The sequence below is a fragment of the Haemorhous mexicanus genome, chromosome 18, assembly GCF_027477595.1.
Source record: "Haemorhous mexicanus isolate bHaeMex1 chromosome 18, bHaeMex1.pri, whole genome shotgun sequence".
In the NCBI taxonomy this organism is placed as follows: Eukaryota; Metazoa; Chordata; class Aves; order Passeriformes; family Fringillidae; genus Haemorhous; species Haemorhous mexicanus.
The window spans coordinates 6,937,741-6,965,429 of NC_082358.1; the positions used below are offsets into that span (position 1 = coordinate 6,937,741).

At 48.2% G+C, this 27,689-nt stretch overlaps 2 protein-coding genes across 3 annotated transcripts; both read right to left on the bottom strand.

Moving 5' to 3' along the window:
* PABPC1L (poly(A) binding protein cytoplasmic 1 like) lies at positions 1-11,584 on the bottom strand. 2 transcript variants are annotated; one of them, XM_059862851.1, is made up of 15 exons: positions 10,345-11,584; positions 9,486-9,679; positions 8,884-8,999; positions 7,997-8,136; positions 7,107-7,201; positions 6,723-6,860; positions 6,175-6,270; positions 5,078-5,344; positions 4,537-4,627; positions 4,110-4,238; positions 2,969-3,105; positions 2,591-2,684; positions 1,681-1,811; positions 777-866; positions 1-207 (listed from the first exon to the last, which is right to left on the bottom strand). In XM_059862851.1, exons 1-14 carry the CDS (start codon positions 10,535-10,537, stop codon positions 783-785), a joined length of 1,905 nt encoding a protein of 634 aa, XP_059718834.1. In that variant the 5' UTR covers positions 10,538-11,584; the 3' UTR covers positions 1-207; positions 777-782. The 2 variants fall into 2 exon arrangements, with proteins under 2 accessions (XP_059718834.1, XP_059718833.1); XM_059862850.1 differs by lacking the exons at positions 1-207; positions 777-866; positions 1,681-1,811; ... (5 more) ...; positions 6,175-6,270; positions 6,723-6,860 and having other exon boundaries at positions 6,952-7,201; positions 10,345-10,556; positions 11,267-11,584.
* A 2,036-nt stretch (positions 11,585-13,620) lies between these two features.
* On the bottom strand, positions 13,621-27,560 carry YWHAB (tyrosine 3-monooxygenase/tryptophan 5-monooxygenase activation protein beta). Its single transcript, XM_059862335.1, has 6 exons — positions 27,431-27,560; positions 19,677-19,977; positions 18,552-18,675; positions 17,440-17,603; positions 15,982-16,077; positions 13,621-15,520 (listed from the first exon to the last, which is right to left on the bottom strand). The coding sequence occupies exons 2-6, from the start codon at positions 19,968-19,970 to the stop codon at positions 15,464-15,466; spliced, it is 735 nt and encodes a 244-aa protein (XP_059718318.1). The 5' UTR covers positions 19,971-19,977; positions 27,431-27,560; the 3' UTR covers positions 13,621-15,463.
* Between the last annotated feature and the right edge of the window lie 129 nt (positions 27,561-27,689).

Here is a 27,689-nt window from a genome sequence, read left to right on the forward strand (position 1 = left end):
TTTCAGTGGTGAGAAGAGATTTAATGTGAGGGTTTTTACAGGTGCAGGAGGAGGCAATTCTACAGGGGTTACAATACACACAAACAATAGGATGGGGCATGTGAAGACAAGCCAGGGTCACTGTATGGGCATGATTCCAGCACGGTGGAGTTCCTGCTCCTGTTCTTCAACAGCAACATTCTCAGGGCTTGCTCTCAGTCCCATAGTCTGCAAGAAACAGAGAACCCACACATGTAATTTTCAACTGCTAAAGGAAGAGTTTCATCCAGAAAACATGAAATTCCCCTGAACTTGGATTAACACAGTTACTTTGATATCATAAATCAAGAAGATATTTGAAATATCAAAGGGGTACATGCAGTCTGAATTGCTTTGTTAGTGTGCCTATCCCAGCCTCAGCAGCCGGGCCAGCTCCCTGGTCAAGCACAAAGGATGTTTTATAGGGTATCTACTGTCAAGGTTCTGCAAAAAAACCACTGGGAATTCCAGGAAAGATGGCACTGGTCTCCACTAGACCTATAGAAAAGCAAGGATCTTTCCTATATTCCTTTCTGGCAGCAGAGTCATTGCCCTCATCAACACAGAAAGAGCCCACACAGGTCTCTGTGGTACAACTAAGCCCAGGAAATAGAGGATGCAATTTAAGAAATGGAACATTACAGTCAAAGACACTGATATTGCTCATTAAGCCTTGCTTGGCCTGGATGAGAAACCCAATCCCCAACTGCAGGTAAGAACGCAGAGGCTCTGAGCCCAGCAGGGCTCCCAGCACCCACCTGGAGTCAGGGCAGGAAGGCCCCAGCAGGGCCCTTGTGGGGTATCTCGGTGCTCTGGTGTGCCTGGAGAACAGTCACTGCTTCCTCGATCTGACAACAGAGCACAAGGGGGAGGAGTGGAGCTGCTCCGGTGTAAAACTGCACCAGGAACTCAACATTTCAGCTCCCAATGCTGCCTCCACACAGAGCTGCTCTCAAAAGGTAAAGGACTGGAAAAATTACAAAATCCAAGCCTGCTCCTTCTGCAGGAGACTGATCAGCCCAAAGACCTTTTCTGTCTCTTACCAAGGGAAATTCTGGGGCATCTCTCCTTTATTTTCAAGTCAGAACTTGCTAGACAGAAGTCAGATTTCACAGGTGAAGCTACCTGACACCACCCAGCAGAGCCCAGGCTCCTCAAAAAAGCCAGCACCGGAAGGGTGAAAGCAGCTCCTGTCTCCAAGGAGCAACAAAAAGATGCAGTCAATTCACTCCAACTACTTTGATGGGAACCAAAGCTAAATATTCACCAGAATTAAGAAGGAAACTGCAGAAATACTGCAGAGAGGCAGCAGTTTGTCTGGTTTTTATTCTGAGCAAAGAGCATCTTCCTGGATGCTTCCATGTAGAGATAGCACCCTGCTTTTCCCCTCCTGCTGCCCAGCCACCTCCAAACCAGCCTCAAGCTTGGCCTGTGCTTTCAGGGAGCTGCTTCCAGCTTCTCCTTTTGCTGAAGGCAGGCAGACTTACAGGCACTGGGTGTGGTGACATCAACCCAGGGCTCCTTTTCCACTTGAAAATAAAACCAGCAGCTACTTGCTCTTCCTACAGTGATCAGTGTCCTGGGTTGTGCTCCCCTTCCCTGGCAGCAGCAGGAAATCAGCCCTTTGGAAAGGGATTTGTCTGGGCACTGAGTCTGGCCTACCTTGGAGCGCAGGGAGTCTGGGGACTCCAGGAGCAGCAGCAGCTCGGAGTTGTCAATCTCCAGCAGCATCCCAGTGATCTTGCCAGCCAGTGAGGGATGCATCACGTGGATCAGAGGGTAGAGGCGTTCACCTGCTCCAAACAGCAGCCAGGACATGAGCACTATGCAAGGCATTTTCAATCCCACTGCAAGCCCTCCTGCCCGCTCAGCTGCACTGGGATACAAGGGTGGTGATGGTGGTGGGAAAACCACTGCTCACAGGCAAAGCTGCTCCAGCACGTCTCAGCCACAGGAAGCTGCTGGGTGAAGTCAGCAGCAGGCACCTACAGTGGGCACCTACAGTGGGCAGTGCAGCTGGGCACATCTGCCCACCCGTGCACAGTTTCTGCAGGAGTGGTTTCCTCCTGGGAACAAAGAGCTGGTCTGTGAGCTGCTGGGCTTTGGTCTGTGAGCAATGCTGGCCCACACCAGGGCACTGCCTGCTCCACCACAGAACACCTGAAACCCAAGGGCTGTGTGGCACAGCTGACCCTAACCCCTATGGCCACCAAGCTGTTCATCAGTGCCCAGGAGCAGCAGTGCAGGATGGTTCAGAGCTCAGGGGAATTGCAAATGCCCTGGCATGGCCTGGCAGCACAGGCAGGCTGGATGGAGCTCTGCCTCTCTGCAAAGCTTCACCAGACACTTCTCACTGTCAGGCAGCTCACGCAGACAGGGAGTGGCTTTATTGCTCCCATCCAGTTCCAACACAGACTGAATTGATTATTTTTTTAAGCAGCATAATGTCAGAGCAATCCCACAAAGCCTTACAGCTTCTCCCAGCAGTTAATTTTGCCCTGGTGCATGCAAGCCCATACACCCCCAGGGCCCTGCAGCTGGACCTGCTCCAGCAGAGCAGCCTGGCACCCACCAATCATTTGCTTCTGCTCCTGAGGGGGGGCTGCTGCAAGCAGGGATGCTGTCAGTGGCTCCTGCCCCTGGACATGCACAGCAGGTTCTCCCACCTGGGGGAAAAACAGGGAAGAACAGCAATCAAAGGCTGGAAGGGATGTGAGTTACCTGACTCGCAGGAATGGTGCTCAATACCAACCACAACGGGGCATTCCAGCCTTCCAAGATGCATTGTCTGCTTGTATTCAAACACCAGCTTGCAGAAAAGCTGGAGTCAAGCATTAGAGCTGTGTGGCTACTGGATCCACAGCCCCACTCCCAGAGCATGGGGTCAGCAGGCACATTATCCCAGAGCAGGACCAGGAATGTCACATTTTGGTGGCTGCAGAGCACTTACCTGTGGGGCCACCATAGGTGGCATGTGCCCCATGGGCTGCATGTTCCTGGCAGATGAGGAGTACTTGTACTGCTGGGCACCCCGTGGCAGGGCAGATGAGGGCACCCGGGTGCTGACTGTCTGTGTCCCGATGTTGGCTGCAGTGGGGACAAGAACATTTGTGAGGAGGAGTCCTTAAGTGCATTCCTGTGTCAAGGAGGCTGAAGCCACAAGGACAGTGTGCTTGTTTGGAGGGCCTGAAAAGCCCTACATGGGCTCAAAGCAGCCCCCAGGTGAAAGACAGCTTCCCCAGGACAGGCAGGCACTGCTGCCCTTTGGGTGGGTGGTCTGATGTTGTGCAGGGGGCAGGAGAGCTGGCAAAGGCACCCACACCTCGTCAGCTCTCCTCCAGAAACCCATCTGCATCAGCAGCCAGAGAAGGGGAACAGCAGTGGGCAGGGTGGGCTGTGAGACCCTTGTCTGCCAGCTCATCCTGAAGGGAGGTGAGGGCAGAGAAATGAGAGGACAAAAACAAAAGGAGAAGGGACAAGCCACAGACATCCCTCCTGGTCCCACTGCTCACTTCAGCACTGACAAAGATAGCTTTGGGCAAAATCCCATGAAGATGGGAGGCTGAAGGCACTCACTGCCCCTGATGGTCATAAGTGGAGGGGATACCCCAAGACCCAGGGCCAGCCTCAGCACAGCCAGGCACTGGGGATGCCAGCAAGGTCTGGTTCTCAGCTCCAAACCCCTCTAACATGAGGCTTGGCACTGGCAGCAATTCAGCCAGAGCCTGTAAGATCCCCTTCCTGCTCCCCAAAGATCCTTTCCTACCCTCTGCCTTTGTCCAAGCACTAAGCCCAGGTGCCGTGGCTGCATCACCATCCGCTTTAAAGATCATACTCAAGGCCTAGCTACCAACAAGACCAATGTGCACATCAGAAACCTGTCCCATTACCTGAAAGATCCCAACCTTCCCCAAAAAGTTACATACTTAGTTCCTACAGACATTGCTCCAAGTCCATCGCACCATCAGACTCCTCCACGAGCAATCCCACAAACCAATCCATCCTGATTGGAGACCTGAGCTCACAGTGAGCACCCTTGCCCCCACGGTGATGTCCCATGGTGATACCATGGGGGTCCTTGTCCCACTCACCCACTCTGTGGGCCTGGGGGGGCACACGGGGCACCTGGGTGGAGGCCTGTCTCGTGGTGCTGATGTTGGACAGCAGGCGCCGGGGCGGCACGGCAGCCCTCAGGATGGGGGTGGCTTCAGGATACACTGCTGCAGAGAGAGAGAGAGAGGGAACACACACAATGAAGCTGCTGGGTAGCAGAGGTGTGAAAGGAGATGTGGGCAGAGTGGCTGTGGCTGGGGACAGTTCAGGAGCATGTCACCTCTGGTGTCACTGCCAACATCTCACCTCCCAGTGCCCATCACCATGACCCTGCACCGAAGCCCTGCACACTTTACCAAGATAAACCCCCATGGTTACACACTGCCTGCTGCTTTTAAAGACCTTCAGTCCCTGACTGAGCCCAGCTAGTGCCAAGAGCCCCCAGGGAGAGACAGGCAGACTCACAGGGAGGCCTGGAGGGCTGCGCACTCCAGCGAGTGGCAGGGCGGACTGGAACAACAGGGCTGGGGCCGTAGAAGGCAGCTCTGGTTTGTGGCTGGGGAAGGAGAACACATCCAACATGACTGGGGAGCTGAGCTGAGCCAGAACTAACCCAGAGCCTCTTGGTGGCTGCTGCACACAGAAGACAAGCCAAAACCATGCTCTGCAGGGTGCCAGAGCATTTTAAACACCGACCTCCAGCCCTGCTGTCAGCATGTCCTCCAGCAGCTCTACTTCATGGCTCCTCAGGAGCTTCTGTAACCCTTCTCCCTTGCTCTCCATGCTTCCCTCCCAAACTCCTCCTGCCTTCCTTCCATAGCAGTAACTATGAAATCCCCAGCCCATCTCCTGGAGCAACTGCACCCCACCCAGGCAGATCCCACTGGCTCCACAGGGTGTGCCCGGATCTGCACAACCCAAGCTCTGCTCCTCAGCCCGACCGCCACCCTGCTCCAGGGCAGATTTGGGTCCCTGTGCAAGGCTGCCACTGGGCAGCAGGACTCACCTGAGGCATGGGGGGTAGGAAGTACCCTGGGGGGGTCTGGAAAGAGCCCAGGAGAGGGCCAGGCAAGGCCCTCATGGTGGCCAACCTCTGCATGTACTGGTTGGTGAGGATCGCTTTCCGCTCCTCTTTCCTCTGCGCGAGCGCGACGTAGAGAGGCTTGGTGCTGACAATGCGCCCGTTCATTTCTGTCACAGCCTTGGTGGCCTCCTCGGGGGAGGAAAAACATACAAACCCAAACCCTTTGCTGCAGCCACCCTCTGTCATCACCTGAAACAGGATTAGAACAAGACAGCTCAGTGCACAGATCGCTGCAGCATCCACAGAACACAGTGTGGGGTGTGTGTGTGTGATCCAGCCACAGGCACCCCATTTCAGCCCCCCCACCCAGGGTGGGACTGCACCTCTCCCACAAAAAGGTTTCTCTGGGGAAGGGCAGGATTTGCTCAGGCAGTAGGGTTTGGGAAATGAAGATGGCAGAGTCTGGACCAGCCTGAGATCGGGAGCCCGTGATTGTCCAGGGGGAACCTGTGCCTCAGTCTCACAGGGCCCATGGGCCAGAAATGCTCTGGCGCTGAATGCTGCAGGAGCCAGCAAGGGATGGGGATCAGTGGGACTCTGTGCCCTGACAAGGGCCAGGCAGCATCTGTTCCTGGCAGGTTACAGGTAGCTGGCCTTAAAGCCAGACCATCCCTTACATGTTGCCTTCCAGAGAATCCTGACACACGTGCCAGTGAAAAGAGCGACACGTCCATGGTGTTCCAAAAGGCCAAACACCAGCCTGTCACCCCACTGTCCCAAGAGAGGTGGCTTGTGGGTCATTTTCATTTGTACCAGTGTCACAGAGCAGCTGGGCAATACTCAGAATGTTGCAGCTTTAAGGTCCCATACCTGGCACCTCACCAGGGCTGGGGTAACTCAACAAAGCTACCAAATATTTGCTGCTCAGGAGAGTGTGAGGTGAAGCAGCATGTCCCTTACACCTGGCTTGAGATACAAGCCATCAGCAGGGAAGTGTAATTCAACAGGATGATAATCCCTATCCATCCCCAAGGGCTGAGTGCACTGGTTTACTGACCCCAGGAGCTCCAGTCCCTCACCTTGGCACTGGTGATGGTGCCATAGGGGGAGAACTCCTTCCTCAGCCTCTCGTCGTCTATTCCATCATCCAAGTTCTTCACATACAGGTTGACCCCCTGCACACAGGTGAAAAAAAAGTAGCCTGGGATCCCAAAGTTTACAGCAGTTTGTCACACTGGATGCACATTTCACCAGCAGCTCAGCTGGAGGGTGGGACATCCCCTGCAGAAGCAGTGACATGGAGAGGGGCCAGGATTGTGCATAAACTCCACAAACACCCCAAGTGAAGAGGGCACCCACACCATCACTGGGAACCTGCTGAACCTCATGAAGCTGTCTCATTTCCAGATATTAGCAGACCCATGTGTTCACCCCCCAACATCATCCTGGGTTTAAATCTCTCTCCCCTTTCCTGATATTGCTTCCCAGGACATTCCCAGGCAGTGACTGACCCCCAACTGCAGGAGGTGCCCACCATGCTGATCTGCTCTGGAGAGCTCTGTGCTGTCCCCAGCTGAGAGCGTCCCTTTTGCAGACCTGCAGGATGGAGCCCCCTGCTCTCCCTTACCTGGTACCTGTTCACCCTCTCTTGCTTCATCTGCTCAAATTTCCTCTTGAGCTCGCTCTGGCGCTCCAGCCGCTTCTGGGCGCGGCCCACGTACAGCACCCGCCCGTTGATCTCCTTCCCGTTCATGTCAGCCACCGCCTGCCGGGGAGGGAAGGGCTCTCAGACAGCAGGGAGCCCACGGCCACAGCTCTGCTCCTCACCCACCACCCCTGGGCAGCCCCAGCACAAGCAGAGACCTGCTCCCCCTGCCAGGTCCTGCCCATCCAGGTACCCAGCGCCAGCTCCCAGACAGGCACAAAGCTGGTGAGGTTCCTCCTAAGGAGAGGTGGGGACATCACCAGGTGACAGTCTCAGGAGAGAGATGGGCAGTGAGGAGCCTCTTGCCTTCTGGGCTTCCTCGTGCTTCTCAAAGTTGACAAATCCAAAGCCCTTGGAGCGGCCACTGTTGTCCATCATGACCTTGACACTCAAGGTGTTTCCTGCAGCAGGGAAGGAAAGCACAGTCTGAGGGGTGCCCAGTGAGGGGGTGCTGCCAGCATGCAACACTGTGCTGGGAACCACCATGAGACATCAGCCACCATGAGAGAGCAGCCCAGCAAGGACACTGGACAGCCAGGGCAGCTAGAAGAGCCCAGCATGAGGACAGACAAGGGGATCCCCAAGAGGCAGGGACAGGAGGCTGTGAGGTTTGGTGAGGGTGATCCCTCCAACCTGGGCTGCTGCTCTCACTGCCCTGGACTCTTCAGCCTCCCCAGCCAGTGCAGTGAGTTCCTTTGGCTACAAAATCTCATCTCCTTTATATATGAGCACAGATTGGGTTCATATGAAGGATAACCACAGATTACTGACCAAGTATGGCCCATGGATTGGCACAACAGTAAAACCCATCACAAGAGGCATCCTCCAGCAGTGGACTAAACTGAAAAGCCTGTCTTGCTTACATTCAGCCTCAACAATTCTTAGTCCCAGGGTTCCTGTAACCCCACAGCATGCTGGTAACAAGACAATTTAAAAAAAACTATCAAAGAAAGAAAAAACGTACTTTTTTTCAAGACAGCATCAAGTACAAGTTATCCCCTGTCACAGCAGGAAAGCACATGTAACATCCTGACAAATGAAGTGACTGCAGTCCTTTTATATGGGGATGTTTAAACAAGTCACATCTCAACAAGAAAAGGGGCTTGCTATTTCAGCCAAGCACTCCCCCCACTTCCTTTTAGGCTGCCCCAACTCCAGTTTATCAGACATGAGGATATTTCAACAACTGCACTCACCAAACTTGGCGAATATTTCCCTCAGTCTGTCATCATCCATGTCATCCCCAAAGTTTTTGATGTAGACATTGGTGAACTCTATTGCCCTAGCCCCAACCTCTGCCTCTCGCTCTTTGCGGGATTTGAAGTGTCCAACAAACCTGTGGGAAGGAAGGAAGAGGCCTCAAACCCCTCATGTCCCCTGCAGAGGAAAGATGGACTCAGGCACACCTGTCTCAGGACAGGCCAAGAGAGATCCCATCACCTCAGGCCATGCTTTGCTCACCCACAGACTCACCACGAGTTTCACATACAGCACCTTCAGCACATCCCACTCTGGTGTACCTATACCCAAACTCTCCGCTGTCACTAACAAAAGTAGGGATTTGTCACCCCAGGAGCCATCAAAAGACTTCAAAGGAGGCCACCACCACAAAAGACCCCAAAGGATATCACCAAGTGCCAGCTCTCTTCCTCCAAAGTGTTCTCCAACACTCTGGGCAGCCCTTGCCTCTGTGGGATGTAGAGTGAGGTGATGCAATGCAAACAGAGAGAGGAACAACAAAACCTCTTCCTGCCCAGATTATCTGATGGCAACAGCCAAGATCAAGGACCAGCTCCACTTTGTGGGCACTCATTACACCTCCTCAGCAATCAAACCCAGCCTGGGGCTGGACTCCTTCCCCACCATCTGGGAGCAGCTCCAAACCACTATCACACTTCCCCCAGCACCCACCACAAGTGACTCACTGTCCCAGAGAGCAGCAGAGCTGCCATGCCCAGCAGGGATGGAAAAGGGAAGAACACAGAGCAGCAGGAAGGGGATGCCTGAGCAGGGCATGCTTTTACTGCCAATAGTGGACCAAGGCAAGGGAGGAGCAGAGCCCAGACTCCTCTCTGGCACTTACACCTTCCTGTCATTGAGCAACATCCCATTCATGGTCTCAATGGCCCGAGTTGCTGCCTCATGCGTCTCAAAGTGGACAAAGCCATAGCCACGGGATCCATTTTCATCACAAACCACCTACAAACACAGCATGAGGGGCAAAGGAAAGAGACAGACACTGTTTTTCTCTGTGTTTGTACATGAGTACATCACAGGAAAACCCAGCCCCATTTTCCAGGGGAATTTTCCCTCCGTGACATCCTGCTCCCACTGCAGCTGAGCTCTTTTGGGATGTTGGCAGCAGGTCAGGAAGGCGGGCAATCCCAGGACCAGATCCATGCTGCTTTATATGATATCCAGGAACTTAGAGCTCCCCAAGACCCACATGCCACTGGTGCACTGAGCTGGGACAGGATGACACATAACATCCCTGTGCAGGGACTGGGGGGAAAGCCCCCATTCTGAGGAGAAACATAGCAAAGCCTTTTGGCTTCAAAGCAGCTGGAAATTGAAAGGAGATATTGTGGGAAGTGAAATGAGAAAGGGAATTCCAGCTGGCTGAAGCAGCTTCCAAGAGCAAGCTCTGCAGCAAGTCCTCTCCTGCAGGGCTCTGGGCACACCTACCTTGCATGACAGGATGTTTCCAAAGGCAGAGAATGTGTCATACAGGGCTTTGTTATCAATGGAGTCATCCAGGTTCTTGATGAAGACGTTTCCAACCCCTGATTTCCTGAGCCCGGGGTCCCGCTGGGACCACATGATGCGGATGGGTCGGCCTTTGATCACCTCAAAGTTCATGGTGTCCAGGGCTCGCTCAGCTGGCAAAGGAGGGGGAGGAGAGGGGAGGAATAGACACAGATCTGCCTCACATTCTGCAGCAGCTGAGATGGGCACAGGAATCGGGGGCAGGGGTGGGAGGCAGCTCTGCCCCCCACCCCTCCAGCCACACCACTCTTTGACTAATGATTTTTTTTCTCTCCAAAGCACACTGGACTCCCAAGGATCAACAATTTCACAACAAGCTCCAGTCTGGCACATGCCCAGCTAATTTAGCCAGTAAGGATTTTGGTCTCTAGGGCAACTAAATCAACACCTTCCCATCATTACAGCCCCACTTCAGTGTGGAACACCTTCCAATTACAGTACTGTGTCATGGCAATGCCTGCCAGGGGAGTGGCCTCACTTTACACTGAGCCAGTGGGCAGCTGGGTACCCCAGGGGAAGGGCAGAAGGGGTTTTGGTGCCCTTCTTAGATGGAGAAGAAGGAGGGAGGCAACTCTTGCAAGCTACCTTCAACCCCTCACCAGAGCCCAGCACCTGCATGCTTTCCCAGACCCTAAGAAGAGACGGAAGCAGGATGGGGTTAGTGAGAACCAAGTCCCAACAGCAATGCAGCCATTTAGACAACTGCTCCCCCCTCTCCCAAGGCCCACCCAAGTCCCTGTTGTGAGGCAGTTCCTCAGAGCTGGTATGAGGAACCTACCATCCACAGGCTGCTGGAAGTTGATGTAGGCGTAGCCCAGCGAGCGGCGCGTGGCCACGTCCCGGCACACTCGGATGGACATGATGGGCCCAGCAGGGGAGAACTTCTCATAGAGCATGGCTTCGGTCACATCTGGGTGCAGGTCTCCCACATAGAGAGAGGCTAAGGGATAGCCAGGGCCACTGGCATTCATGGTCACCCACAGAGCTCAGCTGCAGGAGGAGACAGACCCGAGGCTGCAGGGTGCAGGTTTCAGATTGCCTGTGCAATCACAGACCCACACTGGGGCTGGCCCCACTGCAGCAGCACAAGTCAAAGCAATGCCCTTCCCTTCCCACCAGCAGCACTAGGATCAGGAATGCACCAAGGAAGCTGCAATATCAAAACTTTCCAGGACATAACAATTTTGGTGCAGAAGTTGAGCTGGAATGATCTGCATCTCACAGCCCTTGCACAACCTGGAAGGATGCAGAGGGACACACTACACACACAGAGATTTGCTCCTTAAAACACACAAACCCCAAGAGAAATAAAATGTAGTTTAATTTCTCAGAAGGTAAACAGCCCTTCTCCACCAGAGACTTCCATTTTAACTCCTTAATGGCTCCCTCCAGCCAGAGCAGACCCAAGGAGTGGGGGTTTGTACTGATGGCGAGGGAGCAGAACTGCAGCCCATGTGCTCCCGGCAAACAACTCCATTTTAACAAGGCAGACACAGGGTTTTAGCCACCCCTTCCCAGTTTCTCAGCTTGTTGACTACTGTTCCCAGAGCAAGCAAATTGATGCTCAGTCTCTGCCTGGTTTCAGTTGAGTATAAAGTTCTGTGTGAAGACAACAGTCAGTGCTTGAGACCCCCGGGCTAGAAACACAGAAATGCAGGTCCTGCCCCAAAAGCGTATAAATCCGTCCTTGGGGCTCTTACCTTAAAGCTCAAAAGTCCTGAGACACTTGTTTAGACACCTATAGATACCCAAAATTAATGCACATATATATAAGAGGCGCATCGAGCAATCCCCCGGCCAACAGCAGGTCCCCACGGCGGAGCCGTACACCGGCTCCGTGACACAGCCCCGCTCCTCGCACCGCCCTGAGCCCCCCCACAAAAACAAACACAGGGTAACAGAGCAGCCCCAGCGCCCCTTCAGAGCCAGCGGGGCACGGAGGGAAGGGAACTCAAACTGGGAGGAGGCGGCCGGAGCGACGATGCGGGGAGCGGCCGGGCAGAGGCGGCACAGCCCCGCCGGGGAGCCCCGGGCGGCGCACAGCACCGGACACGGACCGGGGCTGCGGAGGAGCGCTGCTCACCCTGCCCGAGCCCGCCCGCCCCGGAGAAACGGCCCCGGCAGCCGGAGCTGGGCGCTGGGAGCCGGCCCCGCACTCACACCGAGCGCTCGCCGCAGCAGCACCGCTCCGCTGCGGCTGCCGGTACCGGCCGCCTCTTCCGCGGCGGCCCCGGGGGCGGGACGGGACCCCCGCCCACCGCCCCACCCCGCCAGGTGCGGCCCTGCCCCGCCCCGTGAGGAGCGGAGCGGGCACCCCGCGGAGCTGAGGGCTCAGGGGTTCAGCAGGTGCAACGCAGTTCCTCATCTTTGGAATCACAGCTCCTGCGCATCTCGTGCCTTCCCAAAGAAAGGGCCGGGCCATTGCGCTGCGTGTCACCCTGAAACACTGACAGCGTGTTCCACCCACGCGCTTTTAGGAAATCGCATTCACCTTCTGACATGTAATTCCCTGAAGTTAAGGAGTTCAGGCAGGAGCCGTACACAGCTGAGTTACAAATCCCTCATCACCAGGCACTCATGCATTTCCGAACTCCACAGCAATCTCCCTCAGGACCCAACAGAGAGCCAGGGAATATGGCCTCTGCTATCATCACCTCTTGTCTGTATGGCCCAGCAGTTCTGTAAGCTCACTTTCACCCACTGAGATCGCACCCCAGCTGTTCTGGACGTGATTGTGCTGCTGAAACGCCGGATGAAAGCACACAGGAACCTCGAGCCGCAGGCAGTGCAATTCCACAGCAGCTCCCCCAGCATCCGGCCCCACCCCATCCTGCACCCTCGGAAGGGTCAGCTGCGAGGCAATCAGGAGAACCATCACCTTCACAAAAGTCTTCTTGTGGTTTCCCACACCAAGAGGCCTCACCCGAAAGTCAGATCAGCACCAGCACCAAGAAATGAGAAGCTGCAGCAGCAACAGTTGGATGAGTCAAATGTGTTGAGTGCACCTGGACCCTTCTGTGGCTGGGCCAGCTGCAGTGCCCTTTCCCAGAAAGACAGAATTAAATAAAAAACAGAGAGAGACACCCCCTCAACTCATCACTGCTGCAGACCAGCCTCCTCAGCTCACGATTTCCCCAAGAGACAGCAAGGATGGGAGATGATATGTGAAAGGACTAAGACAGGAGGTGGTCTCTGAACAGGAGCAGCTAGCAGATGCAGGGATTTTTCTTCTCAGAGCTGACAATGCCATCAGTGTGAGTCAGACTGGGAGTTGGTGCACACTATAAAATAATTTGTGTGGTATGTGCATACATTTAGGTATGTCCATAAAGGCTGGAGAAAATTACAAAGTATCAGTATTTACAGACATGGAGAGACCACCATGTAAAGCCATGGCACAGGGCAGAACAGCAGTCAAGCAACAGCTGGTTAGATTTTGTCCTAATGCCTTCATGGGTCAATCAAGAGCAGCCAAGGGACATTTTCCACTGTGCACACTTCTGTGTTGCCACACTCTGGGAGCAGGACCAAGCTTCCTTGAAGCTTTAAGGCTGCCCGGCATCTGTTGCCTGGCTACTGCCATCCATCCCCTTCAAGCGCTCTTGTATCCAGTGCACCTCGGCTATTTTGCACTCTTGGTGCTCCTTTTGCACAGCCCAGTGTGAGACAAGAGCTGGGTGCACAGAGTGGGTATTTAAAAGACTCCCAAGAAAAATCTCTAAATGTAACCAACAGGCTTTTCTCATTTACAGTGTGTTTGACACTACAATGTGCAATGACTCGTGGCAAGTTAAATGCTTATTTAGAGCTGCATTTAAGCCCTGCAATGACAATGTATTTCAAGTATGCCCTTGATGAAAAAGAAGAGAACAGTGTTTTCTCCTCCAAATCTGGGAGGGTGTGTGGGAAAGTCTCTCGTTAAAGGAATGAGTAACTCACTGTTTGTAAACCATGAATCAACTCACACAATCCACAAACTGAAAACTGAGTACAAGTGGTGATTTTACTACCACAGGTTTCAGCACTACTACAGCAAAGACAACAGACAACCAAATGATAAAATTTTTTTTTTATTATTCACTTTTGAATTCTTTTACACTTTCCTGATTATTTTGTGTAAGGTGAAACTAGAACTGTTTAAAAGACATACACAAATCTAGTACATCAATAACCAGGTATTTCTTTTTGCTATACTATTCTCACAACCACGTGTGTGCTAGGCAATATAACCGTCACAGAAGCAAACTTTAGGCAGAATACTGGTCAGTAAAAACAAAGCGAAAAGAGCTACCAGATATACAGACAGGCTCGGTTCCACATTCACTACTGCATTTATCAAGCGCCAAGTATTAACTGCACAATTTGTTCAGCTAGTAGAGGGGAGTTTTAAAATCAGTGCATGAAATTCTTTTCAGCAGACAGATGGACAAACAGATGGATCCTATACCTAAGTGGAATGTGAAGGCAGGGGATGATACCACGGGACTGATAGGTGACTATTCCTAATCTTTTCCACTGCATTATTCACGCAACTCTTACTAGGTTTTGTTTAATGGGACATGTTTGAAACATGACAAGGTGAGGACGTTTGGAGCTCAAATATTACAAGCATTACAGATGTGTAGGTCTGCATTCCAGTACAAGATGGGAAATCCTGAATATTTGAGCCAGTACTTGAGCCAGTTTCCTGGTACTACCAAAGAATGGCAGACAAGAGCTGAAGAACACATCAGCACAGGCAGCTCTTAAACACCCAAGGAAGAAACCTGTCCTTGGTGAGGTGCAGGCCTCATCCACCATCCTGACATCACCAGGAACCAAAGAAAGGATGATGCATATGGGAGTCCAAAACTGCTTTAATGGAGTTTAAACAGGTGAAAGGGTCAAGGATGAACAGAGTCCAGTGGGAGAATAAAGTGAACTAAAAAGATGGCTCAGTGGATTACTTTAAAAGTTTTCAGGCTAAATTGAGAATGGGAATACCATGGAGATTTTGATTTACCTAAGAGTAAAGTAATGCAAAAGTGGCAGATCACTTCATGGCATCATTCAAACTAATAAGGCCATTCAAAAAATTGAATCTTCTCCTATTGCAAGTCCATGGCAGCGAACCAAGAGTTTTTACTACTGAAGAATATCTAAGTTGTAACTAGGTAAAAGTTATTGCTGTGGGAAGGGGCTTAGTCATGCATGTGGTATGAGCATGAAAGCACTTTGAGAAGTCAAACCCCAGTTATCTGCCAGTGTAAAGAGTTTGGAAATCAAGCTGCTAACTCCCCTGTTTCCCTCCTCCCCAAAACAAACCCCATCCCCAGAAAGACAGGATTGACAAAGTGAGCTTTTGACTGAAAGTGGTGCCTCAGACTCGGTTACTAATGTCTACAGAGTGTGCCTGTTCAACTACCTCATAGCAGTGTCCCTAACTGGAATGCCATACATTGGACTGTTTTCCTTCCATGCCCCAGTGTCACAATAGAATCTCTATAACTTTCTGTACAACTTTACAACAGAATTGTACTTCAACTATTTTGGTGCCAAATTAAGCTTGCCGGAGTTACATAATTGATGTCTACTTTTCTACCAATAAGAGTTTTGTAAAGTCAATTGCAATCACAAAACCCTTTATTATTATTATTATCATCACAGTGTTCAGTTAAAAATATAAACACGGTAATCGGAACTGTAAATGTTCAGAATAGGAAAGTTCGGAATGCCATTGGAATAACCGACCTCCGCTCTAGGTACACGAAACACCAACCAACCGGTTTTACCCCACAGACAGTTTTTGCTACGTTGAGGTTGTGAAAGTCAATGTACTATTCTTTTTGCTTGTCGCACAAAGGGATTATGTGTAGGATACAGGGTGACATTGAACATATAGTGAAGCGTGACAGCCATTAGTTCTCTCCCTCCCCAGCATCCCCTTCATCTCCCTGGTTTTCCGACGTCCATAGCTGTAAGGAAATACAAACACGTGTTTATGCTGGAAGCACGGTTAATTACAATTGTCAGGAAAGGGAAGACAGCGTAATTAGTAGTAGCTGTGCAATTTTCTCAGCTAAGAGCAATGCAGAACTGAACTTAATAGTAAAGCTGAAGAATAATAAACTAGAACATGAATAAAAGATAAGCAAGAAGCTAGCACAAGCCAGGAAGTTCCACATAAAACTGTTGAGAACAAACTCCACTCTGTGTTACAAAAGGAATCTGAGTTTGTTACAGCAGTTAACAAGTGATTCGTAGTTTGACAAGCAAGTCTAACTGGTCTGGTTACAGAAAGCATCGCAGTTAACACATGCAGTTAACGCCTCAGAAAAAGCTTTTAACGGCACAGAACCGCATCAGCTTTCAGATGCTGAGTCCCACTTCAGAGTGCAGCAGCCTAGAGTGCAGTGGTTTGCCCCATGGTACTCACAGTGAGGTTGTCCCTAAGCAGCTGCATGATCAGGGTGCTGTCTTTGTAGGACTCTTCATTCAGCGTGTCCAGCTCTGCTATCGCTTCATCAAAGGCCTAAAAACATAAACACAGCCCTTTCACACTCGGCCTTCTGAAGTCACTTCTGCTTATACAGAGCTCAAAATCTGCCACTTTACTATCCACGTTCTATAAAAACTGGAAATACTGGAAGCTGTAAAAAAGCTTCCAGTATTTTTCTTTTCCACCACAAGAAGAAATGTAAAACAAAGTGAGCACCAGATCCTAGACAGCCAGGGGAAAACAGAAGTCTTCGGGGTGTCCAGATAATAGCCCAGAAAAACATTACTAAATGCCAATACCAAATACTGAAGAGGCAAGAGCACTCTATGTGTCATGCTGAAAAATGGTTCATATAGCTTGAAGTCAGGTTTAAGACAACACTTAAAAAAAGAGAGACTTTCACTAAAAAGGAAGGTCTCCCTGGTCTAAATAAGCAGTGAAAGACAAAGGTACCATTACTTGAATGAGTATATGTTGATACATATTGTACATGAGTCAGTAGACAAGAAAATGGAACACAAGATTTTTCGACAGTGGGGAGGAAGGTTTCCAATTTCTTTTCAAAACAGCAGAGGAAATCAGGTATGTTCCACTAGAGATTAACAAAGCCATTCTTCCCATCCATCTGTTACACGTGAAAATCAATACTGTGAGTCTGAGAGCCGTAACTGCTATTTCTTCATTCAGGTTTCAAACAGATGTAAGCATTTTAACTAAAAAAAGCAAGAACAGCAGCAGCATTTTACAGCACAGCATCACCTCTTGCTACAAAGTCTTACTGAAGTGCATATTAAGAACACAAAGATTCACCTAATGCCATGTTATTCAAGTTACTACCAGACAATTTTCACAGACACAAAAAGCTCCATTTAGAAGACTAATCCTATTTTAGGAAGAAGGCTAAGGAAAAAATGACTGGCTATTTGTTTGCCACAACCCATCAAAAAAGCTCTTTTTGGTCTCTGGAGAGAAAGGCACACATGCATATGGATAACAAGGACATTTAGGGCTACAAAGACTGGCACACAGACAACGCTTCATGTACTGGCTAAGTGCTTCAATTTAAATAAATATTTCACTTTAGAATTGCTAAATTAATTCAAGTGTTCTCAATTTTGACACAAACACATTTTAAGAGAATTAGGTGGACATTAAACAGAGGCAATTTGTCTTCCCTGTCACTGGAACAGCTGCAGTAGCAAATTAGCCTTACCCAAAGCTAAGCTAGTCCAGAAACCAACTCACCTGAAAATATACTACAATGACAACCATTTTATGACAGCATTTTTAAGGAATTTGATATGAGAAAGCATAATCATCTACAAAGTGCTACTGTAACCATGTAATTACCTCCTCAGCCTCCACAAAAATTGGTGATATGAAGAGTCTGCTTACCGTCTTTGCCAGGTTACAGGCTTTTTCAGGAGAATTTAGGATCTCATAGTAGAAGACAGAGAAATTTAGAGCCAAACCAAGTCGAATGGGGTGTGTAGGCTGCATCTCTTTCTTGCTAATTTCAAATGCCTCCTGATAAGCTTGCTGGGAGTTTGCTACCGTTGCTGCAAAAAGCAATTACAACCACATAAATACACAGTACATACATCTCTCTACTTCACTGGGGAAGCAATTATATTCTCAGCCTAGACTACCATGCCACCAGAAATTCATACAATTACCTATGCACAGACACTGCTTTCAATGTTTTTACATGCAAAAGCCTTCCACTTGCCGAATTATTGCTGAAATAGATTTTTTTAATAGAAACTTAAAATAAAATTTATTCAACAAATTACAACCAATCTGAATGGACACAAACTCTGTGTTCTGGTTTCAAACATTCATTTTCAGCCCAGCTGAAGAAGTCATAGTTATCAATAATAAATCCAGACAAAACCATATGGGGAAGAAGAGGTACCTAAACTGCTGCAGTTAGGGTCATGAACTTTGTATTTCAGGTTGGGGGTTCAGGGCAAAGCCAACAGTTCCTTCCTGGCTAATGAGTAACAATAAGCTCCATCAAGCTAAGCTTGCAAGACACGGACTACATCAGCCACTCAAGGGAATTCAGACAGTTCAGCACTGCTTTCCCATTTCAGAATTTATGACTTTAGAACCCAGGAACCCAATATCCCATATTTGTATGGAGAAAGTTTGCAAATAGTGAAGACTTGTGCTGAATTCACAGTTTACACATGAGACCAAAAAAACTAAGCATTTTCTATGAGAAAGAAACCTACATTCTCCAGGAAAATGATTCTCCACTGCCACTTATGCTTGAAAACTAGCTACTGTGGTGAGGGGCTGCAAAGAGTTTGACTGCATTGATGAACATCTGTTTTAATAATTTCAGTGAAGTCTTTCTCCTAAAGTGACTTGCACTGCACCTATCTTCATAACTACAGAGCAGCAGTGAAAGAAATAAATACATGATGTTGGGGAAAAGAATACAAATAGGTTTTATACTTGATTCTGCTTGGTCCACAGAGAGAGATCTCATTTCTACTTACTTTGCTTATTGTCCCCAGATGCCACCTCTGAGAGGTATCTGTAGTAATCACCTTTCATTTTCAAATAGAAGACCTTGCTTTCTGGCTGTGTGGCATTGACAATAAGGTATTTATCCAGGAGTTCCTGAGAAACATTAAAAAAAAGTAGTGTTTCCTGAGTCATAAAAATAATGTCTGAAACAGAGCCGGTTACAATGGTGAGCATGAACTGTTCAAACAGTAACAATGACTTCTGTCATGACTTACGCAGACTGTCGTGTTAATCTCTTTGCCTACTGCTGTCTAAAGTCTGGCAAAAAAAAGATAAACTACTTGTAGCCTAATCTACAGAGAGCTGAAAATGTGCTATGTTGATCCTACCCATAGTTCCCCCCTGCAGGATCTGAAGGCTATCAGGGCTTAAGCCTGCTGATGCAAACCCACATCCATGACCAAACTAATGAAAAGCAGCAGCTGGAAATTAGCACATCTGGTCACTTTTGCTGCCACAAAATTGAATTCTATGCAGAGCTGTGAAATTGTCCACAATAAACTGTCTCCTACTTCAGCTGAAAAGTTTGACAGTGGCACAGGCAGCACATGTGCACTCAGAAGGAGATGCAAAGATTGACTGCACTGACAGCATCTGTTACTGACTGATCTTAAGCAAATGGAACAACAATAAAAGGAATCCCTCTTGTCTGAGTGAAAGAAAGAGCAAAATCAGTCTGGAAGAACTACACACCTTCTCCATTAAAAAAAAAGGTACTTAACAAGACTCAGGACTCAGCATTCATTAATTAAGGAATTTAAACAGCAGGTGTTGTAGGGACTCATGTCAGCACCCCAGATCTAAATTTGTTTTCATGGTGAACTCCCTCCAGCCACCAGCCAGGGGTCTTCAACATGGCCTTACTTGCTTTTTGCTGCTAAAAAAAATACACTCTTTTATAACAAATTCCCTAAGAAGCAAGCTAAATGACTTAGCTCCATTCTAGGAGCTAGAATTGGACCCAAGTACGTAGCTATGTAAAATTATTCCCCTGCTAAGGTGCTGCAGTGTCTACAGCACTACTAAAATTCCTTAAGCCTCTCTGAAGAATGCTGCAGTACTAACTACTGTTATTTTTGCTGTTGGATTATTACCAGAACATCATTGCAGATATCCTGCAATTCAGCCTCAATTTTCTCACGATATTCTTTTCCCATCTGCTGTTTCTTCTCGTTTCTCTCTGTTTTCTGTTCGATGCTGGAAATCACACGCCAGGACGAGCGACGGGCACCGACCACGTTCTTGTAGGCCACGGAGAGGAGATTCCTTTCTTCATTGGACAGTTCATGTCCCTGCTCAGTGACAGCCTTCATAGCAGCAGCCATGTCATCGTAACGCTCGGCCTGCTCAGCCAGCTTGGCTTTCTGTACCAACTCACTTTTATCCATGGCTGTCCTGCAATGAGTGAGGAATAAAAAGAGAGAAAAATGTCTTGATGGTCTGCACTGGGGAAGTTCATGCTGAAGCAGATCTTACAGTCAGTAATAAAAGGGAAATCTATCAACTGTAATAAAGTAATACAAAAGGTTTCTTTTAAAAAATGTATTTGACCTTTTGCCAAATGTGTATCATTTCCATGTGTAAATGACTAATGACAATCCTGAAGATATGAAAGCATCATTCTTCAAAATGCAGCAAAAGTCATTTTGCCATTAAGCACAGCCCTGTGTGAAGCTCTACTCCTTCCTTTACCAGCCACAGCTCACTCAGCTGGGGAGATATTAACCAAGAAACCACCAGGTTGCTGGGGCATTTTCAGGTTTGTTTGTTGCTGCTGTGGTTGTTTGTTTCCCTCCACTGCAGTAAGAGAGCAACTGCTTAGGAGCACTGAAGCACTGGACAGCTCCTTCTGACACTGAAGATTTTTGGCAAGTTAGAGGAGATGTTTCTGTGGGTTTACATAAACCATACCCAGGAAAGCTGTAGTGTTGGCAGCTATGGAAAGTACATTTATAATGTTCTACCAGAAAATAACGTGGGTTATTTTACATATAAATCAACATACACATAATGGACAACTCTATACAGCTAGGGTGGCTGCAGTCTCAGGTCTTCAAGACCATTTAAATAACATTGACATTCATAAAGTCTGAATGAGACATGGCCTACACAATGGTCACTGCTACAAAACAAACTGCTTATATGGAATCAGCTTGTTTATCATTTCTGATAATGCAGTTTAGCAATCAAAGCTGTGAAAGCACTTCACATGGCCACAGGGTCACTGAAAAGCTTATGCCAGGGAGACTGAACAAACCACCCAGGACCAGGCTCAAAGGAGAAAGTAAAGAAGGTTCTTTGCCTTTATCAAAATGGACCTCAATACTTCACAAACTTACAGACAGCCCAAATTAATCAGTAAAATTTCTCCAGGTGAGCAGGTTCACTTTTGGACACATCCAGAACTGTTATTCTCATCAGTACCGAGCATAATTACCCTCTCCCACCCCTAAATCCTAATCAGGGCTCTCACTGTCTGGGTAAGTTGTCAGGCTGAGACTTACAGCCTAAAAACCACTTCTAAAACAAGAATAAAAACCAAACAAGAACAGTAAGTTTACATTTGTATTTCACAGACTTCTGTTCATTACAGAAGCACCTACAGTCCTATTAGAAAGAACCAACATGCTGAAAGAGATAGCTGCAGCCTTTTTCCTGGCTCTCATCTTTGAAGATTCCAGTCTGACAGGCTTCTGATGGAAAACATCTTGCACATACTGCTCAGCTTGTATTCTACTCCAAGGATCACCTACCACACTACTATAGAGGAAAACCAGTCTCCTGTACCAAATCCTCAAACAGAACAATGAGACACAAATTCCAATTGTGATACATTCCCAAATTCACACACTGCTCACACTGCTGAGGATGAGTCCTAACTACAAAATTATTTTGAGATGAGCACATTCTGTACCTCCAGCTGAAGATATTCCACCTTAGCAAAAAAAATAAATCACCCAGGATATCAAGTCAAACATTGTTATTTCATATAAAAGTTCCTGAAGTAAACCCAGCAATCAAATGTATCTGCAAGTCACATTCACTCCTGCTTCTGTTTGATCCTTTGTAGATTCTAATACATCCATCTTCATAAGGCACTCAAAGTAACGACATGGAATATTACAACCAGCCTCCTGGAAAGGGATCTTTTACTGGTAAATAAAGTTGGGCTCTGGTTCAGCTCCAGTTCCAGTGCTGTGTTTAAACCAGTGGATTCTGGGACCTATTGAAAGGTGCCACACACTTTAGATCAAAGCTCTCAAATTTGTTTTCATGACAGTGTGACTGTGGGCAGCAGTGTGACAACTTGTGGCAAGGCTTGATTAATTTTGTTCTCTCTTCCCCAGTAAGCTTTTACCCTGGGGATATTACCACTGGTTTCCACAGGCTTATCAAACAGCTAGCTCCTGATGATGGAAAAGGTTAAGTGGGATTTGTGATGTGCTTTGTTTCTTCCTACTTTAAAGGCTATCACAGCACCAATGCAGAACAAGCCCAAGGAAATCATCAGACCATTTCCCTGTGAGACAACCCATCCCACTTTTCCCTGTTGAGTCTTTCAAACCTTGTAAACCATTCCCTTAACTCAGCACTATTTGCAGACTATGTGCTCAAGGCAGGAAGTAATTTGTGAGTGGTATTTCTCTAGTCACTCACTAAAATCTGAACATGAGCAAAGTACACCTGAAGAATGCTTTTTACATTACAAGAGCAAACTTTAAACAGGAGATTGAAATTACACCGTTTCAGAGCACTTTTAGTTTCTTCATTGTCTGCACAGCTTCTAGAAGTATTTCTACTGCAAACATCTTTTCCTCTTCTTCTCTTGGAATGTGATTGCAATGTGGAAGCAGACTGCTTGTTGAAATGCAGAGGCAAGTAGCTGCAACTTTACATTTTGCCATTGAAAAGTCAGTTTTATCTTTGATCTGCACTTTGCCAAGAGTGGTCTAATCTGCAGACAAGTTATCTGCACAGAATGCTGTTTACAAACAATATAGTTTAGTTTTGAAAGGGTGCAGAGTTTGTTTTATCAAGCTCACTGACATATTTATATTTAGATGCAAGACAGTTCACAGGAGTCAATTGGTTCATATAAGGACACATGATGGAAATCACAAAGGGAACTGCACATGAAGTAAAACAGGGAGGCACAAAGACCTAATGGATAAAAGAGATCCAGAAACCAGTTTAACATATCAATTATACAAGTAAAATACCAGCACAAAGATTAGAATGTTGCTTCTCATCAAGCAACTTTCCTCAGCAATGTAACTAATTTATGCACATGAAAGTCATTTATGCATATATGAAACTCAAACTCATCACTAAAGATGGAGATCCTGAGTATTTCACTGGCTTAGTTTTGACACAAGAATTTAGTATACAGAGGCTTGATTTTAGCTAATTTGTGTTAATATCTGTACTGTTAGCAGGCTTGCTATGAAACACAAGTATTATTCAGTAACATGGATTTAAAAGAATTCAAATGCAGTAAGAAAATCATTGCCCACACCAAAATATGTGCCAATGACAGTAAGCCTACCATTACTTCCTTCCCAGGATGCTGCATAAAGGAACACTTAAAATCCTCATTTGATTCTCCATTGCTTACCTTGTTAGAAGCTTGGAAAGAGCTTTGCAGAGCTATGCTGGCTTGAACTCCAAAAGAGGGAAGTGTTTGCCAGAAGGAAAAAAGATACAAGGAAAGGAGTGATGTTTGAAAAGGCAAAGAAGCAACTATCAGTTATAACTGGTCCCTCCCAGAGAGGAGATGAAAGCCACACTCTAACAATGGACCAGTGTGCCATGGTCTGAAACAAGCAAAGCCTAGAGCTAAAAATACACCTAGGCCACACACAGAAGCCATCTACCAAAGGTTACCTGCAGCTAGGAGCAAAACACACAGAGGTGATGAACAGGAGGCTGACAGGAATGGTCTATTCTAGCACTGATAAAGCCATGCCATGGTGGCAAAGGGAAAAGAGGAAAGATGGGAAAAGGAGCAGAGACGTGCAGATCACAGCCATGGAGGAGTCCTGAAAGTTGCCTGTTCTAAGCAGAAGATTCTGATATTAGATGCATTAACACAGTTCAAATTCTTAAGACACTGTCTTCTTAAGAATCTGCCCACCATAACTTAGCAGCCCTTGAAAAAGAAGTGGCTGGACATTGTTCACAATAAGGAATGCCAACCACTGCCCACAGCAGTCACAGCCAATAGCACCAGCTGCCAGAAATTTCAATCACCTGAAGTCCCATACTCAAAATGTGATTTTTAAACTATTTTTTCCATCTATCTCCCACACAGCCTAGAGCTCTTTCAATCTCTCTTACAAATGCAGAAGAGCATGTATGCAGGCACTGTAAGTTACGAGTGCTTAACTCACACTCCAGAAAAGCTTTACACCTGTGTGGACAAGACTGAAACACATCACAAAGCATCAAAGGGAAAGGTCAGGACCTGCAAAACCCAACAGTTTGTAGCTGCCTGCATCTTTCAGTGAGTGGAAGATGCAGTGAGAAGGGGATGGTGTGGCCAGCCTGGGAACAGCACCTGGAGTCAGTACACCTCTTTCAAGAGTGGATGGACACAAAGAACTGGAAGTTTACATCCCATTAACAGCTGAGGGGTAAAACATGCAGCTACTGTTCTTCAGAAGACTGCAGGATTTTGAGAACTACAGCTTGCTCCTTAACACTTACTCCATCTGCTCTATAGCCTTTATTGGTTCCCAATCCTATGGACTCTTTAGGACAAAGCCAACATGAATCAGAACTGTGCTTAAAGTCTGTAAAAATCAAATGAAAATGACACTGAAAATATTCTGGCTTATATAACATATTGAACTGACAGGACAATACTAATAAGCTTACGTTGGTCTGAAGTCTGCTGCTCTTGATGACCTGTTCTTCTGATGCTAATTAAGTCATTGATTTTTGTGCACTGTTTTTCTCTCTACAGTAAGCATGAGAATCCATCAGACCAACACTTCCACTTTGTAGAAAAGAAGTGGTGAGAAAGCAGTGTTGTTATTGGTTTGACCTACTGGTCCCTAACGAGTTGAGCAGAGCTGCAGGTTAACAGACCTGCAAATTTCACTGTGAGAAAGGAATACAAAACGAGGTTTGGTGAAATGGGAGGCAATCATACTTTCCAGTCATAAGCTCTCTAAGTCCACTCAAATTCTAACAGAAAAAGCAGCAGACTGATACAGAATTTGCAGTTCAATATTCCAACAATATGTGAACACACCTTATTTGATTTCTGGACAGGCATTTCATTCTGAAAATAAACATTCACGTGAGGTGAGTGGTAGCTCAAATTACAGTTCTGTAACTACAGAGAGTAAGAGCTCCGGGGACATTATTTCTAAAATAAACACAAAATCATTCTCCATCACTCAGGTACACACATGCTGACACAAGTACCTGCATGATGGGGATGGCATTCCCTGTCAACTGGACAGCGCTTCCAACACTTATTTTTTACAGGAAATGGAATGCAACTCTTTCAGTTGAGTGCAAGGAACCTTCCTTGCTTTCCTACAGTATAAGGCATTTGATTTGATTAGTTGTGATTCTCTAGATGGTTCCCTCAAAGGCTACCATGGGTTGTTAAATAACTGATTAGAAAATGAATGGCTCTAATAAGATCTGAACAGCAAAATCTTCCTGTCAGAAGCTTGGGTATAACAAGTTCAGTAAAATATCCTGCAAACATAATGAGGGAAAAAGGAGCATGACTTCACAGCTGTGATATTCTTGCTGACCTTGTGCAGCACATAACTTCAGCCTCCTCTGCATCTACCCTGGCCTTCGGCTCAAATCTCTATGCAAATGTTGAGATAAAATTAACATTCTAAAAAGCCATGCCTCACCCTGCTCTGGCCATCTGCTGCCATCATTACTTGTTGCTTCATAAAATTGAATAAAATGACACTCGATGGTTTTCAGTCTCCATAGAGAATTACAAAATGCCTATGACCACTACCAACAGCATGTGGGGACACTGATATTGTATGGACATCTCAAATTTAGTGACAGCAGCCTTGTTCTTCCTAATTCCAGGCTGAAAAGCAGAACTCTGCTCCTGCCTATGGCCCTTTGCTCAGGACAGCTGCAGGTGGAGACATGCTGGCACTTCCACAGCACAACATCCCCACATGGCAACACCTTTTTGTTCCAACCAGAAGAATTGGTTTTGGCTAGAATCCAGGTGGAAATTGTGAGTAAACCCAAAAAATCTTCCCCCAGGCATAAAGTTCACGCCAAACTAATGTATTCATATCACAGGTAAATCATTTTTGTTAATAATAAACTGACAGTATTTATGTTACAGGGTGGGGCAAGAAATGTGGCCATGTAACAGACACACTACTGTAATGCCTGGTATTAGGATACCACACGGATCAGAGCAGGAGCTTTTACCTCATTAACCAAATAATTATTTACTGAGCTCCTCCTCATCCGAGTTTATTCACATGCATCACAAAAAGCTGCATACTGGCACAGGCCTGCTCAGGAAAAAATAAAACGACTCAACATCAAAATAGCAGAGATCAGAACATGCGGTACTGACATAATGAGGTTGAGAAAACTGCACCAGGCCCATCTGTGCAACGAGTCTATCACTTTATTGGTACCGATTTAATAAACAAAATATGATACAGGGAATATTTTTGCAGTCCTTTAATATGAAGGGAGAAAAAGGCACCCGTGTTCTTGTTTTCTTTTCTAGACCGGATTACACCTCGTTATTGCTTTAAAATAGCAGTAAGCTCATCTTTTTTCATATATAAGTATTACAATTTCTGAGGTGTCCTGCATTAGTGAACATGTGGAAACACAAATATTCCTAGAGCCACTGAAGATACAAAACATTACAAACACTGCCAAAGTCTCTGATATTTTTCCATGGGAATTTAGTTTTTATGGTGCTGCATGATGAGTTTTTTTGTTTTCCTATCACTGGAAAATGTATTTTAACTATTAATAAGAAATTTATCTGAAAGCAACCAATTTATATTGTGATCTTTGCGTGAGATGCATTTATGCCAATACAGTGATTCTGTGCCACTGTTATTTCAACATCCCAATTAATACCTGGTTGTACATAACTCAAACAAAACCCATAGCCATTAGATCTGGGCTACTGCCCAACCTTTTTGTAGGCTGGGACTGGCTTGAACCAACCTTCTTTCCCTGTGGAGTCCTCCCTAAACGCATCTCTATTCCCAAATGGACACGAATGATCAAAATCGGAAAATAATAAACGCATTTTGATCCCTTCTAAAGCGCTCGCACACCGCCATGACCACCTACGTGGGCCGGCTCACGGGCACGGGCACGGCAGCTGCGCTCTCCCGGGCTGGGCACGGAGCTGCCGGCGTTGGGAAGCCCGAGGCCGGCCCAACCGTGCCGCGGTGTGGGCGAGCTCCGGGCAGCGCCGCTCGGGGCCCCGGGCGCGCAGCCCTTCCTGCCGGGCGGGCCCAGGTGAGCGCGGCCGCGCCCCGGGCACCGAGTGACTCACCGGGGCGGGGCAGCGCCGGGCGCTCGGCGAGGGGCGGCGCCGCCCGCGCGGGCCCGCCGGGCGAGGGTCGCACCGTTACCCGGGCCGGGGGACGCAGGAGCGGGGAAGCAGAACCGGGGACCCTCCCGCGGGGACCCCCGCTCGGCGCGCCCGCCGCGGCCTGCGGCTCCCCGCGCGGGGTGGGGTGGAGCGGAGCGGAGCGGGCCGGGCGGGCGGGCGGGGGCAGGCCGGGGCGGGCCGCCCCGCGGGTCGCGATGCCGATGCCCCGCGATGCCGATGCCGATGCCCACCGCGATGGCGGCCGCGGGCCCTCACCTGGCGGCGCGCGCGGATCCCACGGGCGGAGGCGACGGCAGCGGCGGCCGCTCGCACGGACACGCGCACACACCCTGCGGCGCTCGCTCGGCCCCGCTTCCGCCGCGCGACACGCCCCTTCCGGCGCCAGGGGGCGCCACCGCCCCGCGCACCGCCCCAGCGGGACGGTCGCCATGGCGACGGGGCTCATCCCGCCCGGCCCGGCCCGGCCCCGGGGCTCAGCGGGGCCCGCCCGCCGTGTGAGCGCACCCCGATCGGG

Excerpts from the sequence above, each read along its gene's own strand:
- PABPC1L (XM_059862851.1), bottom strand. The coding sequence starts at position 10,537 with ATGAATGCCAGTGGCCCTGGCTATCCCTTAGCCTCTCTCTATGTGGGA. Across the intron at positions 9,680-10,344 it reads CTTCCAGCAGCCTGTGGATG|CTGAGCGAGCCCTGGACACC; the intron begins GTAGGTTCCTCA and ends CTCCTTTGCCAG. Across the intron at positions 5,345-6,174 it reads GCACCATCACCAGTGCCAAG|GTGATGACAGAGGGTGGCTG; the intron begins GTGAGGGACTGG and ends ATCCTGTTTCAG.
- YWHAB (XM_059862335.1), bottom strand. The coding sequence starts at position 19,970 with ATGGATAAAAGTGAGTTGGTACAGAAAGCCAAGCTGGCTGAGCAGGCC. Across the intron at positions 18,676-19,676 it reads ATATCTGCAATGATGTTCTG|GAACTCCTGGATAAATACCT; the intron begins GTAATAATCCAA and ends AATGTTTCTCAG. Across the intron at positions 16,078-17,439 it reads CCTGTAACCTGGCAAAGACG|GCCTTTGATGAAGCGATAGC; the intron begins GTAAGCAGACTC and ends TTATGTTTTTAG.